The 18,192-nt window shown below is 35.7% G+C and overlaps 1 protein-coding gene across 1 annotated transcript in view; it reads left to right on the top strand.

The window, feature by feature from the left end:
* ABCC9 (ATP binding cassette subfamily C member 9) overlaps positions 1–18,192 on the top strand; it is a 149,620-nt gene that overhangs the window by 69,250 nt on the left and 62,178 nt on the right. The window contains exons 18-22 of the mRNA XM_024257212.2: positions 1,869–1,974; positions 10,155–10,193; positions 11,578–11,679; positions 13,577–13,661; positions 14,967–15,047. Coding sequence (XP_024112980.1) covers positions 1,869–1,974; positions 10,155–10,193; positions 11,578–11,679; positions 13,577–13,661; positions 14,967–15,047 — 413 coding nt within the window. The remainder of the gene's footprint in view (positions 1–1,868; positions 1,975–10,154; positions 10,194–11,577; positions 11,680–13,576; positions 13,662–14,966; positions 15,048–18,192) is intronic.

The following is an 18,192-nucleotide window of genomic DNA, read 5'->3' as shown; positions in this document are numbered from 1 at the left end:
TGTTTCAATATCTTGACTATTGTGAATGATGCTACAATGAAGACGGGGGAGCAGATATCTCTTTGAGACCCTAATTCTGATTTGCTTGCATAAATAGCCAGAAATGGGATTGCTGGATCATATGGCAATTCTATTTTTAGTTTTTCGAGGAACCTCTATACTGTTTTCCATTGTTGGCTGCACAATTCTACATTACCAGCAACAGTGTGTAAGGGTTCCAGTTTCTCCACATCCTCACTAACACTTGTTATCTTTCATGTTTTTTTATTACAGCCATCCTAACAGGTGTGAGGTGATATCTCATTATGGTTTTGATTTACATTTCCCTGATGTTTAGTGTTGTTGAATGCCATTTTATACATACCTGGTGGCCATTTGTATTTCTTATTTGGAGAAATATCTCTATTCGGGTTCTTTGCCCATTTTTTAATTGGATTATTTGTTTTGTTTGTTTTTTTTTCTGTATTTTATATTTTGGATATTAACCTCTTATCAGATAGATAGTTTGCAAATATTTTCTCTCATCCCGTAGGTCTCCTTTTCATTCTGTTGTTTCCTTTGCTGTGCAGAAGCTCTTTAGTTTGATGTGGTTCTACTTATCTATTTTTGGTTTTATTGCCTGTGCTTTGGTGTGAAATCCAAGAAATCACTGCCAAGTTCAATGCCAAGAAGTTTTTTCTTTAAGGATTTTTATAGTTTCAGATCTGACATTTAAGTTTTTAATCCATTTTGAGTTTATTTTTGTGTATGGTGTAGTATAGGCTCCAATTTTATTCTTTTGCATGTAGATATCCAGTTTGTTGAAACTTCTCGCTGAAGATCAGTTGACTGTATATGTATGGGTTTATTTATGGTCTCTCTCTTCTGTTCCATTGATATATGCATCTGTCTTTATGCAAGTACTGTACTGTTTTGATTACTATAGGTTTGTAATATATTTTGCAAGCAAAAAGTGTGATACCTCCAGCTTTGCTCTGCTTTCTTAAGATAGCTTTGGCTATTTGGGGTCTACTGTTTCCATATGAATTTTGGAATTGATTTTTCTATCTCTGTAAAAGATGCCGTAGGGATTTTGATAAGGATTACACTGAATCTGTAGATTGCTTTGGGTAGTATGGACATTTTAACAATATTAATTCTTCCAGTCCCTAAGCCCAGATGTCTTTCCATTTTTTTTGTTTGTGTTAATTTCACCAATGTCATAGTTTTCAGTGTATATGTTTTTCACCTCCTTGGTTAATTTTATTTCCAAGTACTTATATGCTAACAACAAACTATCTCAAATTAAGAAAACAATACTATCCACAATAGCATCAAAAAGAATAAAATATTTAGGAATAAACCCAGTAATTTTTCCTAAAAATGTCTCTATAATTGAATAGAAATATTTTTGACCTGGCCTTATGCCAGGTCATTAGGTGAAGATTTTTCTATTATAAATGCAAAACAAATTTATAATAGGAACAGATTTTTCTATTATAAATGCAAAGACACTCTCTTCTTCAAAGAGAAATTGGAGAAGAGAGTTATCCCAATTATTTATTTTAGTCAAAACTGCCCTTTTTATTTTGAATGAATATTAAAGTTAAAACTAATCTCGATAATCTAGGCAATTATTTCATTACTCTCTTTACTGATATCAGCTATTCTCATAGTTTTAAAAATAATAAATCATTATTTATATATATATATTTTTTTCCTTTTCCAAAAAGACGTATCAGAGAAAGGAGCTGTTTAGAATACCTTATTGCTGGAGATCAAAACTGGGCCATTGATTGTAAAACATTAGCTTTTTCTAAATGTGTTTTGATGTTATTTCACTAAGAATCCATCTCATTCTGTAGTTATCCTTTGTTTTGCTTTCCTAGGTCAGTTAACCATGATTGTGGGCCAAGTAGGATGTGGGAAGTCCTCTCTTCTCCTTGCCATCCTCGGTGAGATGCAGACATTGGAAGGAAAAGTTCACTGGAGCAAGTATGTATATTTTTAGTTGGCTTCCGTTGCTATGTCATACATCTGATAATCTTCCAAGGAAATAACTTAGACAAATACATTTATATATTCTGACTCTGAAGACTACTCAGCAATAAGCACAGCTTTGAAAAAAAATTGATGGAAATCTTAAAAGTCATAAAAAGTTTCAAAACAATTTATTACAAAGGTTGTTTATAATAGTATAAACTAGTATATTGCTGAGACAAAAGTAAGGATGGGATTGTAAAGATAGATTTTTAAAGTTAAATGGGTAACACTTAAAGAAACAACTTAAAAGTTTATTCTATAATAAAATAAGTTATGGAAAATGTGCATTATTTATAAGGCTTAAATAGAAACAGTACCTTAAAGTTTCAATGTTCAGAGAAGAAATATCAAATGATCTTTTCCAAAAGCTGTATAAGAAAGTGAAAATCAACTATTTATCCTTATACTTAAACTAGATACTAGAAGTGTCTAGTTGGAGATATGAATAGGTTTGATTAGTGCAATTCTAAAGACGTGGAAAAGAAAGTGCATCTTCCAGACATTTGAATGATTGCTTCCAGCATGATGTTTCTTCTAGATATCTGAATGGTGGTCAAAGCACATTGTGGTAATAAAGTGATTCAGAAATATGTTACATAATTGGTTAATAAAGAGTAAATTATACTTATTTAGTTTGGCCTACTTAGACTCCTCATAAGTAGTTTATGGATAAATTGGCTACAGCTGATCTAAGAAATTAGGCTATAGACCAGTGGTTCTCAAACGGGTGTGATTTTTGTCCCCAGGGACATTTGGCAATGTCTGGAGACATTTTTGGTTTTACACTGAAGCATTGGGTTGCTACTGGCCTGGTGGATAGAGGCCAGGGATGCTGCTAAACATCCTACAGTGCACATGACAGCTCCCATACTAAGGGATTCTCTTGTCCCAAATATCAATTGTGTTGAGGTTGCGAAACCCACAGATGTTCTTTCATATCATTTTGTACGTACTATCATGAATTCCACCGTGGCTGAGTTTGCTGTTTACATACACAGACATCTCTCAAGAATGAGAAAACTATGGGCCTTTTAAGAGTAGATTCTATTTTAAACTACAATTAAGAAAAAAAAATTCTTGGTTGTGAAATTCAGACTGGAATTATAGAAGTGTAAATCCTGTTTTCAGTGTCATTGGCAAAAGAAGAAGACTGAGAATTGTTGAGTGTACATTTTATTCCTGCTGAGCAAATCTAGCAGATAGTAGCCTTGCAACTGTTTAGTGCATACCCAGCAGAGAGCTCAGTAAAACATTGCTACCTCAGTTTGCTTCATGGCACTAGACAAGGTTTCCCCTGCCACTATCCTCAGGCAGTAGATGGTGTCAGTCACTAACCTCAGGCACTAGATGATGTTCCTCTAGCCACTGTCACTTCTATCTTGGATGAAGAAGTAGATCCCACTGGATTTAATTATATTGTGTAGCTTGTACAACCATAATTAAGTTATTTGGGTTTTGTTTTTATCCTGATTTACCATCATTAAAACAGACAGAAAGAATAACAGTGACAGAAAAGGCTTGAGATTTTATTTTCATCCTACCAGGAAGATCTCCTAATGTGGCCTGTTCCAAGTGTAATTTAACTTTCCAGGCCCCAGCTCCACTTGAGCTAAATTGATCCCCAATATTATCATTCATAATTATCATTGTGTTAATGAATAAAAAAATGATGTGAGGATGCAGAAAATATTCTTTATAACCTAGTTATTTATTTTCTTGCTTTCCTAAGCATGTATATGATTTATATTGTATCTTATTTCATAAAGTTTTGTATTGTTTTATTTAAAATAACATAGTATAGTAGAGTTTGAAAGATAAAGGTAAAGAAATTTTTTAAATATTGTTTAAATAATCATCTGAAGTTGTAATAGACAGAAATGCATGTACTGAAGTCCTGTATAATTATAAAATATGGGCCACAAATTTCTCTCTGAACTTCATGAAAGCTAGGCAAAGAAGGAAACGTGAGGAGAAAAACAGCATACATTTACTCAGTAGAGACTGATTTTCTCTTTTTGGAGAGAACTGTGGAAGAAATCTGCCCAGCTGTGGTTTATGCCTGTAATCCCAGCACTTTGGGATGCTGAGGCAGGAGTATCACTTGAAACCAGCAGTTTGAGAGCAGCCTGGGCAACATAGTGAGACCTTATCTGTACAAAAAAAATTTTAAAATAAGCAGGTCATGGTGATGCATGCCTGTAGTCCTAGTTACTTGAGAGACTGAGGCAGGAAGATCTCTTGAGCCCAGGAGTTTGAGTCTGTAGTGAGCTATGAATGTGCCACCACACTCCAGCCTGGGCGACAGAATGAGACCATTTCTCTTAAAAAAAAAAAAAAAAAAAAACTAAAGAAATATCTTCCATATATCTTATAAAAAGTCAATAAAAGGTTAATTCTTAATGTCCTCAATATTCCTAAAATTTATTCAAAAGTAAATTCCATGTGCCAATTATTACAAATAAAACTCAGAATATAATACTAGATTATAGATTATATAATAAATGTTATTTGAAGGTTTAGAAGGCATGCAAGAGGGGGTGAAGGATGTGGTATGGGTAGTATCAGAACAACACAGTCTAAGTATGCGGATCTTCAACATCTAGTTTGATCCAGGAATGAAATTAACTACATTTGGAAAAATACGTAAATTGTACATCAGTTGGACCATCTTCTATGTTTAGTATGGAATACAGATATTTTGTTTCTTAGTCCTTTTTTTTTCATTCAACATTTACTGAGTACCTCCTTCATGCCAAACACTGATTTAGGTATCAAGGATATAGAAGTGAACAAGACAAGACAAGTCTCTATCTCATGTGGTTACAGTCTAGAACATGGCCTGTGTATAAGTAATCAACAAGAAAAAGACATAATATTAGACTTTGATAAATGCTGTGACGATGATAAAACAAGGCAATATAGTAAAGGTACTATACCTGTGAGGTGTGTTTGAAGATCCTAAAAGGGTCTGGAATGGCTGGTAAATACTGACTGATGCAGGTGCAAGCTGAGGCTACCTGGAAAAGGAGGAAAGCATTCTGGGTATGCTATGGAGTTAACATTTTGTTCTAAGTTCAGTGGGAAAATATTGTAGAAGTTTAAGTAGAGGAGTGATTTACATTTTGCGAAGGTATGATGTACAATTTTAAAAGATGATTCGAACTTGTGGTGTGAAGAATGAATTACAGAGGCAAGAGGGAAAGTGCGGGAAACCATTCAAGAGTTCATTTCACTAATTCAGATGAGAGATGAAGGTAGTTTGATGTAACATGGTAGCTGTGGAATGAACCAAAGTAAATAGATTCAGCATATATTTGGAGTCAGCTAGCAGGATGAAAGTGTAAGAAGGAAATTGAGATAATTCTGAGTATTTATAAAATTCCTGTAACCTAAAAATTATCTTTTTATGGGAATTTGCCTTACTAAACAACAATGCCATCTCTTCATGGCAAAAAGGACTGAAGTTTTCTTCAAAAATGTTTAAGTTGGTTCAACACACAAACAAATGAAAATGTAATCTTCTAATAGATTGAATAAGTTAATGCAAATTCTATTTTTATTTAATTAAAAGAACTACTTATTTTTCTTTCATGATATCCTTAATATCTGATAAAACCTATTTTAGGATCAGGAATATTCAGAGGTTACTGACATTCTTTTAAAGAGTTAATTGTAATTACTCTTTTCATTCCAGAAACAAAAGCTGTATGCCCAGTCCAATAAAGAAAGGCATATAACTATTAATTAAAGCTAAGCTAATTTAGAAATTATTGATATTCATAAGCTGCTGCTGTGTAAATGCTTAGAAGTCCTTTACTTCAACAGACTGAATTCGTTTTTTTTAAAGCTCAAAACAAACCAAAACAATAAACTAAATGATATGGTAAGACACCAAATACTATGCTATCATTCTTTCACCATTACATGTGTCTCTGATTGCATAAATTTTATTTATTTATTTATTTATTGAGACAGAGTCTCACTCTGTTGCCCAGGCTGGAGTGCAATGGCACGATCTTGGCTCACTGCAAGCTTGGCCTCCTGGGTTTACGCCATTCTCCTGCCTCAGCCTCCTGAGTAGCTGAGACTACAGGCACACGCCACCACGCCTGGCTAATTTTTTGTATTTTTAGTAGAGACAGGGCTTCACCGTGTTTACCAGGACGGTCTCAATCTCCTGACCTCATAATCCGCCCGCCTCGGCCTCCCAAAGTGTTGGGATTACAGGCGTGAGCCACCGTGCCCAGCCATAAATTTTATTTTTGAATGTGTCCTCATGCACAGGCATGAACAAAATCGAGTAAAGTACTCTGACCTACTGCAGCAGGAAATATTTACTTTGGGCTGGAGAAAAGGCATTGTTGTTCATCCAGCACACACCTGTGTGGGTAGAACGTGGAACACACAGATCCCAATAGTTGTTTCCTTGGGAATTGCTTCCTTTGACCTAGTCTGACATATTGTAGACCCAGAAGAGAAAAGATGAGAGGGGAGAGGAATGAAAAAAATTCTCCAAAATTGTCAGAATGCCAATGTGCACATCAATCTTGCATCCAAGTGTGCTTCATATTTGTTGAAAAACAAACGTTCTGCCTGACTGAAGTCCTTTCCTGGTTGTCATGATAAACAATAATTTCTACTGATATCTTAGGAGCCAGAACTAAAATGCCTTATCTGATGAATAGTTTCAATGACAGAGTCCAGAATGCTTTTCAATTGTGGTTGTAATGATGTGAGAAACAGCTTGTCATTTATCTTTGTTTTCCTTTTTTTTTTTCTTTTCCCTCTCACCCATGCCATCAACCATCCTACTCTTCAGGCCCCTTCTGTCCTGACATTATATCTCCCAACATCTTAGTGTAATCAGCTTTGTAACAGTGCTTCAATTATTTTCAGATAAATGGAGGAAATATTCCTTTTCATGTGACTTTGGCTGGCATGAAGGAATAATAATATTAAGTCAGCTTTCCTGGGTCAGATGTAATACATCATGTTTGTGCCAACATCTAGTTTCCCTTCTTCCAAATGTATTCCTGATTTAAATTTGCAAAAGTCACTCTCTCATTCCATAATATTATTAACCATAATACCTGGAAGTTGCTAATACACTGTGTCGACTTTAACTTTTACTCTGGAAGGAAAATACACACAAATTCTACATGGAGAGGTTTTCAGAAGTGAAACTTTATTCCGTTTTCTAGAAGGGGATTTTCTATATGACCTCTTTGCATTCTCCTGTTGTCTTGAGTGCTGTTGAGTACCACATTGAATGGTGGAGGATGAGTCTAGACAGAGCTAAATCTACTTCTTTATTTTGGAAGAGAAATTATATAACCTTCCACAACTGAATTTGATTGAACATGTTGATATGTGAGAGGGCTGGAATAGGTAGTCTCTGGAAGTTAAGGATTTTAACATTATTCATAAAAATGTTAGTGAAATAATGGGTTAATTTGCTCTTGGAAGATGATTACCTACAAATGAGTCTAAATTTACCTCTTTTTTTCTTTCTCTGAAAGAAAAGGAAAATATACGTAAATCCTTCAAGGAGAGGTTTTCAGAAGTGAAGATCCCCTATGTGCTGTTTTGCTTTTTTCAGGACCTTACTGCATTAATTAACCCTTTTCTCTTACAAATGTCTTTATTTATTGCTCTTCACACTCCATTATCCCCCACCCGTTTTTTAAATAATGGTCTTGCTTATCTCTCAATCAACTGGAACATTTCTCTTTTTAACGACCTAGTCCACCCACACTTAACCTCTGTTCTTCTCTTTTACTCTGTGCGTTGCAACCTGGATGAAAGGCTCTCACCAATGACTGCCTAAGTGCTAACTCCCAATAATTTGTCCTCAGTCCTACTTCTCCATAGATTTTGAAACTCTTCACCCATTGATGACTCCTTGAAATCAACTTGGCTTCTTGGTTTCCGTGACCCTTGCATTTATTAATTTGTTAAAAAATCTTTGTTGCACACCATTTATATGCAAATCATTGTATTAGTTCTAAGTTGGGGGAGAAATAAGTGAACAAGAGAAGGCAGGCCCCTATTTTCATGAAGCTTACTGTTTAGCAGGGGAAACCAAGAGAAAGTAAGAAAATAATTTTATGGTTATTTGATTAATGTTTTGTAAATACTAGGAAGAAGTACAGTTTTATAAGAACGGTATAGGTGACTTGACTGAATCAAATCTGTGAGATTGGCAAAGGATTTCTTTTATGATCTCCAGTCTTGTTCCTGCTAGTTCATTTGGTACATTCTGTGATCACAGTGATATTTCTAAATTGAACCTGTATCTCTCTCGTTTAAACCTTTTCAGTAGTTTTCTTTTACTTTTAGGAAAAGTTCAAGCTCTATACAATGGTTTATGAGCCCCTTCATTATCTGGCTGTGCTTACTTTTTTAAGTTCATTGCCATTTACACATACATTTCAGCCATGCTGAATATACATCACTTCTTTGCGTAATCAGGATACCTCATGGCCTTCTAATACATATTTTCTCTGGTCTGAAGTACTCTTGGCTTTTTTTTTTTTTTTTCATCTAGCACACTATTAATTTTCCCTCTGACATCAACTCTATTGTTTACTCTGATTTGCTAAAGGTGGCTTGGTTCTCTGGTTCTTTGTTTCTTTGTTTTTGGTTCTTGGTTCTTGATCAGTGCCCTAATACCATCTTTTACCCCACCTGTCTTAGCCCTTATTCCCTTATTATGCTCCCACAAAAGTGAAAGTGGCATGAAAGAAGGAGTGGATCTTTCTTGTTTGCTGTATCTCTAGCATGTATGGCACTAGGAAGTGATCAATGCATATTTTTTAACTGATCCTGAATAAACAGAGTTGGAATTTAATCAACCTTTATTGAATAGATTGATGAATTCTAAATCCATATCTCTACCTTGGGCTGACGTTCTCAAATGTCCAACAGGTATTTACACATGTCTAATGGGCATTTCCACTTGAATGGCCAGAATACAAATTAATACATTCATTTCTGCCACACACTCACTCTTCCTCCCCTCTTCCCTCTCTTCCTCAAATTAGTTAAAACTAGTGAGGTCACCTATTGGATTTATACCGCAGAAAACAAAGTCCAAATTTCTTGGTATCTGAAGCATATTGTGTGGAAAATATTATTCAGAAAAATGATCATTTCCCTATTTTTTATCAGTAACTTAAATCAGGGAACAATTATTATTGGGAGGAAATTTTTAGTCTGAGATTGCTTTTTTTTGCTTCTATCAGCCATCCCAAGATGTCATTAGCAGTGTGCAGTAGTGAAAATGATCCTTAGTAACTCTAAACCAAATATCATTAGGTAGCATAATTAGGTAAATTTTCTCCACAAAAACATACAACATTTTGCAAAGTCAAATAGAATCAATTTTTGGAGTTTCTGTAGGCTTTAATTATTTGTATGGTTATTGAATTCACGTCTGTTGTGTGTATGTTATTGAATTCAACTGACCCTACATTATAAAAAATTAGAACAATAAAAGAAATAGGTCTTCAGGTGTCTTTCCTCATAATACAGGCATAACAAATTGTGACCAGTCAAAGCCCACTTTTTACATAAATCATATCAATAATTGATTCTACTTAGATGTAGTTTGGTTTCTGGTGCATGTCTGTTTTTCTTACAAGCTCCTAAGGGGCCAGTATGTTTTGTGTATTTTTCATGTTTAGCGCCCCAAAAGTATTTCTGCTGCTACCTTAGGGTAGGTAATTTGGAATTTAAATTTATTAAATTCAAATTTTAAAGGTTGGAAGGCCTTGGAAATACAGAGTCCTTATGAAACGGGAAACTGTATTCTAGAGGGATTCCCCAAGTTTACAACTGTTTGGAGCAGGGTTGACACTAGAACCCAGTCATTGTATGAACCAAAATTTTTATGAAAGAGAACAGTGCTATTTATGTTTTAGAAGCTTACTAAGCAATTATTTCCTAGCTGATGAAGACATAAAGAAGAATGCTACTTATCTGGTTTGTCTTTGAAATTAATATCAGAAACCATTTGGGAAATGTGCTCTTTAATATGTCCAATGTTTATTGTATCTCTTACCTGATGTGTATGCACATTGGTTCTATATTTCTACTTCATAATTAATGAACATTGTTTGCCATACTTGCAGTGTAAATGAATCTGAGCCTTCTTTTGAAGCAACCAGAAGGTATTATTTCTATTTTAACCTGAGTTTAATAAGAATAACTTCCCTCCTCAGACTTTAATCTCTTTAATCTCATTTTGTTTATTCTGATGATGTATAGTTATTTATTAAAGTGTGCTAGCATATTTCCAACAGCAGTGGTTCGCAACCTTGACAAGCTGCTAAAAGAATTAATTTACCAAACAAAGTGGCTCCTTGTGTCAACTGTTTTCCTCTCACTGAGTCACACGTGTCCCAACTTTGGCTGAAACTCCAACTATCCTCAGTAAACTGGGTTTGGGATTTCATAAAATAAAAATGTAAGAATTAATACATATATTGATTGTGAGTTAAACAGTGATGGGGTCCATCTGTAAGGTAGAGATGAAGAGCCAAGTGCTTTATCTACTTAAAAGGAAAAACAAAAACAAAAACCTTAAAGAGCTGAGTGGGGTGGGGGGGGGAAAGCAGGCATGTCAGAGGTTGGGAACCATTGTTTTACTGTACGTATGATTATCTCAGAGACTGCTAGCATACTATATATTATCATGTCTTCTACACTCCTAAGATGTAATGTTTTAGAAAGATCATTGAACATTTCTAACTACTCTCTTTTTTAACCTTGCTCTCTTTTAACCCTATTTCCTTCATTAGTACTTTACAGATCATGAACTAACTGTGGAAATCTGACTTTTAAACTGACCTGCCCTTCCCATCATTCTCTTCAGCTCACATGTATTTTCCTAACTATTGGAAATTAAAGTCTGATGTATAGACATCTGGTAGAATTTGCAAGTCAAAAGGGGGGAGGGAGTTATTTTAAAAATATAAACGATTTCAATATATTTTGAAATATGCAGTTTTTACATGCATGATTTCAATATTGAAAGTTTCAGGGACTCCTTAAGATATTCTTTGTTTTGAAATATTTACATATTATCTATTACCATAAAATACGTTAATGTGATTAAGCCACAAAGCCATACAATAATTACAGTATCAATTAACATCTTAAAGTTTGCACGTAGAATTTATAGTTAATAATTGTGCTATTAGTATAAAGTAAAATGTCTGTAGCTATAATCTTTTAATTATTTTTAAAAATTATAGTCATTTTAGAAAAGGAAATTTTAATTAGTTTTTTAGACCATAAAACACTTCTTCAGTGTACCAAACCAAATTTTATACATGTGACATTTTGATTAAATTCTAATCCCTTTAATTTAGGTGGCATATTTAATCATTTCTTAATAAGGTTGGTGGTCTTTAAATTTTTCTCTTTTAGAAGTTTTCCATTTCTGTATCTGAGATAGTTTACTAATTTTATTTCCCCTATTTATAGTAAAGTACATACACGCACAGTACCTTTGCATAATCCTGGTGTTTTTTTTTCTTTTTCATTTTTCAGTAGGAACAGGTACTCTGTGGCATATGCAGCTCAAAAGCCTTGGCTATTAAATGCTACAGTAGAAGAAAATATTACTTTTGGAAGTCCTTTTAACAAACAGAGGTAATTTTGAGCACATAAAATTTAGAACCAAAATGACAACTCTTTGACTCGTGTGTTTGGGAATGAACAATGGTTTCTGGAACCTTTACATCTGGTATCTTCTTTCCTGCTGGCCCCGTTTTCATCCTCATCACCAAGGTCTTTTGAATCAATTCTTTGAAGAGACGCCTCACTAGAAGTTCCAGCCCATCTTGGACCCTTATTGAGAAGAATTTGTACACCAAAACTAAACAGCAATTGAAGTGTGTATGTGTGTGGGGTGGGGAGGGTGAGAGTAAGGATGTGTTGCTTAGATTGTTGGTGAGAAAATAGAGAAGGAAAAATTCAAGTAAATTTTACAAAGGAAGTTTAATTGTGAAAAGAAGAAGAATATAGGACCTGAGGGGTCTGGTGACTGGGAGAAGCCAGAATACACCATCTTTCAAGCATCTTTTAATTACCACCACCACATAAGAAGGTATGACCCTTTCCCTGAGCCACTCTTACAAGTGTGGGTCTTAGGACCATAAGCTGGGTCTTGAAAATTAAGGAGAATAAGGTAAGTGGAGAGGCAAGAGGAAGGGGGAGGGAGGAGAAAAGTAGACCATATGAAAGACAAAACCTTTAGGACCTGGGAGCAAACCAGACAGAGAGATTCAGGAGGCTGAGACCAGATAGTTGGGGGGCCTAAAAGCCAATTGGCTATAATGACGTGCATTCTATATATACAGATTCACATATGTGCATATATACATATATATGGAGACATTTAGGAGTCAGCTGGAATAATTATCCAGGCATGCAGTGTGTGTTGCCTACACTTAAGAATGACAGCAGAAATGTAAAAGAAGGGATGGTTGAGAAAAAAAAATTGAAGAACAACAATGGACAGATATCAACAGGAAGAAGAAGAGGGAAGAATGAAGAATGACTCTACTATATTAAGATGAACTGATTAAGAAAATAAAATCATTGCCATTTCCCCCAGCATCTTCAATCCCCATGCTTCCTTGTACTTCCAGTTCCTCTGATTTCCAGTCCCAGCCTTATATGAACTTGAGGACTGTCAGTCCTCACTATCTCCCTTGTCTCCTCTCTTCAGCATGCGTGACAGTGTGAAAGGGCACCCACTTACAACCTCTGCTTTAGCCATAATGAGCCTCCTGCACTCCCTTACATTCATCATGAACTTTTTTACTTTCTCAAGTTCCTTAAGCTTCGTTACTCATTTTCTTCCTGAAAACGTACTACTCAACTTTCTGAACACAGTTTAAGCTTTGCCTCCTCTGAAACTTCTCAGAATGGTCAGTCATTTCTTCATCTGTGTTCTAGGAATGCTTTGTACCCACTTCCACTATAATACCTAACAAGTTAAACTTTCATTGTATGTTTTCGTATCAGTCTTCTGCTCCGTGAACTAGCTTTTTAAGAGTGGGAACCCAGCTGGGCGTGGTGGCTCACGCCTGTAATCCTAGCACTTTGGGAGGCTGAGGCAGGCTGATTGCCTGAGCTCAGATGTTCGAAACCACCCTGGGCAACATGGTGAAACCCTGTCTCTACTAAAATACAAAAAAATTAGCTGGGTATGGTGGCGCATATCTGTAATCCCAGCTACTCAGGAGGCTGAGGCGGGAGAATCGCTTGAGCCCAGGTGGCGGAGGTTGCAGTGAACCAAGATCGTGCCACTGAACTCCAGCTTGGGTGACAGAGTAAGACTCTGTCTTCAAAAAAAAAAAAAAAAAGGAGTGGGAAGTAGTACTTATTTATCTTTGAATCCAGAAATGTAGAGCAGAGGCTGGCATATAATAAGTGATTCAGCAAATGTTTTATTTCAGCTTCCAAAGTATTGAATTTGGCACTTAGTTTATGGACAATGTATTAATTGAGATCTAAAAATTCAAAATCATTTCTCCCAAAGGTACAAAGCTGTCACAGATGCCTGTTCTCTTCAGCCAGATATTGACTTATTACCATTTGGAGATCAAACTGAAATTGGAGAGAGGGTGAGCTATATATAGTTTCATTAAGCAATGAACAAAAATCTAGAAAAGTCTTCTGGTTGTCCTTAATCATTAATAGAGAATCATGAAATTTGAGAGCTTAGGAGTTGTAGGCTGTCCCAGTAACAAGTTCCAGAAAACCAAGGACGGGAGTCCTTTGATGCCACTCTTTCTTACGTATTAATATTTATTGAGTAATCACTGTATACTTAACATGGTACTAGTCACTTAAGAGTTCTCAAGGAAAAGTGAAACATAGTTCCTGGCTTTGACCAACTGCATTTTTGCTTACGTGGAGCTTGCTGTAATGGGTTTGAAACTAAGATTACTTTCCATAACTTCTCCCAATCTTGTTGAAAATCTGTTTATTCTTATTAAAGTGCTCTTTTTTCTTTGTGTAACCATGTTTTGCATTGATGTCATATTATTCAGACAAGCTGAAAAATATTTATACCTATAATCTTTAGAACAACAACGTCTACAATGTTTTAATCATTGTAAGTCCTGGGCACAAACTTTATATGCATTATCTACTTTCACAACAAATCTGTGTTATGGGTGTTATTGTTATCGCATATGAAGCTGCAAAAATCAAGGCTGAGAGAGGTTAAGGAACTTGCACAGTTGCCAAAGTAGTGGTGTAGCCAGGATTAGTCTGGCTCTGTGGCCTTTGTTCTTAATGGCTGTTCTTTTTTGCTACATACCTCAGTGTGTATGAGAATGAACTTAAGTTCTGTGAGCCTCAGTTTCCACATGTGTAAAATTAAAACAATACCTACATCTTGGAATTGCTATGAAGAATAAGAGAAATTTAAAAATGTAAAGCCATTTACACAAGTCTGGCACATACTAAGAGGTCAATTAATACTAGTTTTTTTTTTTTTTTAAGTGTAAGTGTTACTTTATTATGGAAGCATACTCTTGGATAGTACTGTTTCACATAACTCATAATATCAAATTTGGGTTGTATGTTAAGTAAACTACAGACACAACTCAGTAAACAAGAAAAAATCTTGGAATTGCTCACATTTCCTAGCAAGTGTTTTGGTTATTAATGCTTCTGTACAGCAGAGATCTCTATTAGAGTGAAAGGAAGATTAACCATATCAGCCTGAAGCCATCTTGATTAATTTGAGAATCGTTGGCCAGTAGACAGTTTCCATGTTTTCTTACCAATATTACTACAATTTAATTAACAAGTTACTATCAATCTAAGATTTTTAAAAAGACGTTTGTATTTTAAGGTCATATTACCAAAAGATCACTACTAATATAAAAAATGGGTATTTGGGGGTGTCTCTTCTCTAGGGCATCAACCTGAGTGGGGGACAGAGGCAGAGAATCTGTGTGGCACGAGCGCTGTATCAAAACACCAACATTGTCTTTTTGGTAAGAATATGGCCTTCCCTTTTATTTCTATTTCATTCTTCCATCTGGACAAATGAGTCTTTAAAAAGGTAAGTCAAGTAACTCAAGGAAAGATGGTTTAACTTGTGAAATCATAAAGTATATAGGGGAAATAATCCTTGCAGTACAGATCAGTAGATCAGTAGAAGAGCAACATATCTTGAGAGTTGGGAGGATCCAGATTGGTGTCCAAGAGACTTAGATGCCCTAAGTGGTTGCTTATCTGAGTTTCTTAACCAGGAAAGGATTTGGATGGTGTTGGATGAACGAGGCAGGATCATAAGTCTTATTTATATCTGATGGCAAAGAAAAAAAAAGCCAGAAAATATACTCTTGGTAGACATAGGGCTAAGTAAGCATAGTACCCCATTCCAGTGCTGTGCAACTCAGGCTGTGGATAAGCTTTATCTGTGATGCTCCTTACAACTGTAGAAATCTTGGTTCTGTTCTAGACCTGTGGCGTAATCTGTAAAGGCAGAATCTCAAATTTATGTCTTTAAAAACGTCATGAATGATTTTCATGATATCCGTCTTGGACTAATAATTTATTTCTACCTGTGGATCTAGAAATAAAATTTGATGGTTATGTTGATTATAATTTTGCTCTATTTTGGTCTCTCCAGCAGGAGGTACCTAAAATAGCTTACAAGTAGACAATGGGGAGATGCTGGTAGAGTATGTAAATGCATCCCTGCCTTCTCCTTCTGCACAATTATTAACCACTTATCAATCTGGTTCCCAGAACATTTTTAGAGTCTTTACTCCATATAATCTCTAGAGCCTCTTGAAAAAGTAAGTTGGTTTTGGAGTTTCCCACTGAATTTGGATCTGTCCTTGGGGATGGTAGCAGAATTTGGACATACTAATTCATCTCCCTAAGAATACCTGTCTCCAAAGTTATTCCCCCAAAAAACCTAAAAATACCATGAAAGCCATTGCAGGATCTAACAGTAGTCTACGTAATTATATATATATTTTTTGAGATGGATTATTGCTCTGTTGCCCAGACTGGACTGCAGTAGCGCCATCTCAGCTCACTGCAACTTTCACCTCCCAAGTTCAAGTAATTCTCCCACCTCAGCCTCCTGAGTAGTTGGGATTACAGGGGCATGCCACCACACTTGGCTATTTTTTTTTTAATTTTTAGTAGAGACCGGGTTTCACCATGTTGGTCAGGCTGGTCTCGAACTCCTGACCCCAAGTAATCCACCCACCTCTGCCTCCCAAAGTGCTGGGATTACAGGTGTGAGCCACCGTGCCCGGCCGTAAATTCTTTTTATAATAATGGATGGATCCACAACTAGAAATGACTTCCTGAACCTTGGGATCAATTACTGACTGAACCTGAGGAACTGCCTTGGAAATCTGAAAGGGACTGAGGTCCCCTGGGTGTGGCTTTCTTCCTCAGTTCATTTTACTGCCTGCTGTGATTCAGTGACTCCGACCTACTTCAACTGTAGTATCATGGAAATCAAAGAAGTTGTAGGACTAAATTATTGTCAATTCCCACCCTTTCATTACAAGATGACTTTTAGCATTAACTCTAACAGCTTCTTGATGACTCTCCCTGAAGATACATTGCTCACCTTTAAGGCAGCTTTTCCTGGTTGGACAGTATATAAATTTCCTGTTACTGCTATAAAAAATTGCCATAATTGGTGACTTAATCAATGCAGATTTATTATATTATCTTATATTTCTATAGATTAGAAGTCCATCAAAGTGTCAGCAGGGCTGTGTTCCCTTCGGGGGAAGGGAACAGTCAATATTCTTGCTTTTTCCAGCGTTTACAAGCTGCCTACATTCTTTGTCTCACGCCTGCCTTCCTCCACCTTTGAAGCCAGCAACATGATGTCTCTCTGACTATTTTTACATAGTCACGTCTTCCTCTCTTCACAGCCGGGAAAGTTTTCTGCTTTTAAGGATGCATATAGTTAGTTTAAGCCTGTCTGGATAAGCTCCTCATCTCAAGGTCTTTAGTCTTAATTACATCTGCAAAATCCTGCTGGACATATAAGGTAACACAGTCACAGGTTCTGGGGATTAGGACCAGGGCATCTTTGAGGGCCATTATTCTTTCTACCACAGACAGCTCTTATTATTGGAAAGTTATTATGGTATTGAGATCTGCTTCTGAGTACTATCTGTTCATCAGCCTGCACTCTACTTCTGCAGCAAAATATATATATATATATAGTTCAACATTCTAATATTAGTGTCATAACTTGTCTAAATTTACATTTCTCTAGGCCAAGCAAGCATAGTATTTTCAATTCTTCCACAAATAACATATTTTGTATAACTTTTCTTAATCCCTGATGTATAGTGTTTATATAAGTGTCCCTTTGAAAAATTCTGTGCTAGATACACACTGATCAGTTCAGATAACCTTAAAACTATTGTATCTTACGCTCTTGCTCTTATTACTCCATTGCAACTTATTGAAAAACATTTTAGCAGCAATGGAATGCTGTTGACGTGTTTTAAAAATTCCTCAAAAATAATAATATCTCATATTTCCATTGTTTAAAAATTCACAAGGTACAGTGTTATCCCATTTGATTCTCATCACAGTGCTGAGAGAGGGTAGATGGTATCCTCAAGCTAAATGCGGAAACTTATCCAAGGACTGATGTCTATCTAGTGAATGACAGAGTTTGTGCTAGAAATGCATGTCTTTTGTGTATTGGCTTTGTAATCAGCAAAGATTCTCTGGTATTTTCTGAAATTATTGCTGTATTTTCCTTTTCTCTCCTTTCCTTTTACCATTTCTTCTTTACTCACTCACTCCCTGTTATCCTTTCTTTATTCCTCCCTCCCTTTCTTCTTTACTCCTTTCTATCTACTAAAATTTGGTGAACATCCCCAATGCCATCTGTTGTGCTGGGTAAAGAAAATAGAGTTGAGAAAAAGGCATTACTTATATCTTTAAGGATTTTACTTGTACATGTCACTTGAATAGTTTCACACTTTGCTCTAAATAAATTTTTATCATGTTAGCCTTGGCGCAGTATAAAAGTTAGATGAAAATGTCTTAATTATGTATCAAAAATATTATTTTTGAAAACTTCATTGCATCTGCAAATGTGCTGTATCAATGAATATATTATTTCCAAAAATACATCCA

The sequence above is a fragment of the Pongo abelii genome, chromosome 10, assembly GCF_028885655.2.
Source record: "Pongo abelii isolate AG06213 chromosome 10, NHGRI_mPonAbe1-v2.0_pri, whole genome shotgun sequence".
Classification (NCBI taxonomy): Eukaryota; Metazoa; Chordata; class Mammalia; order Primates; family Hominidae; genus Pongo; species Pongo abelii.
This window is presented reverse-complemented; position numbering and strand designations above follow the sequence as displayed.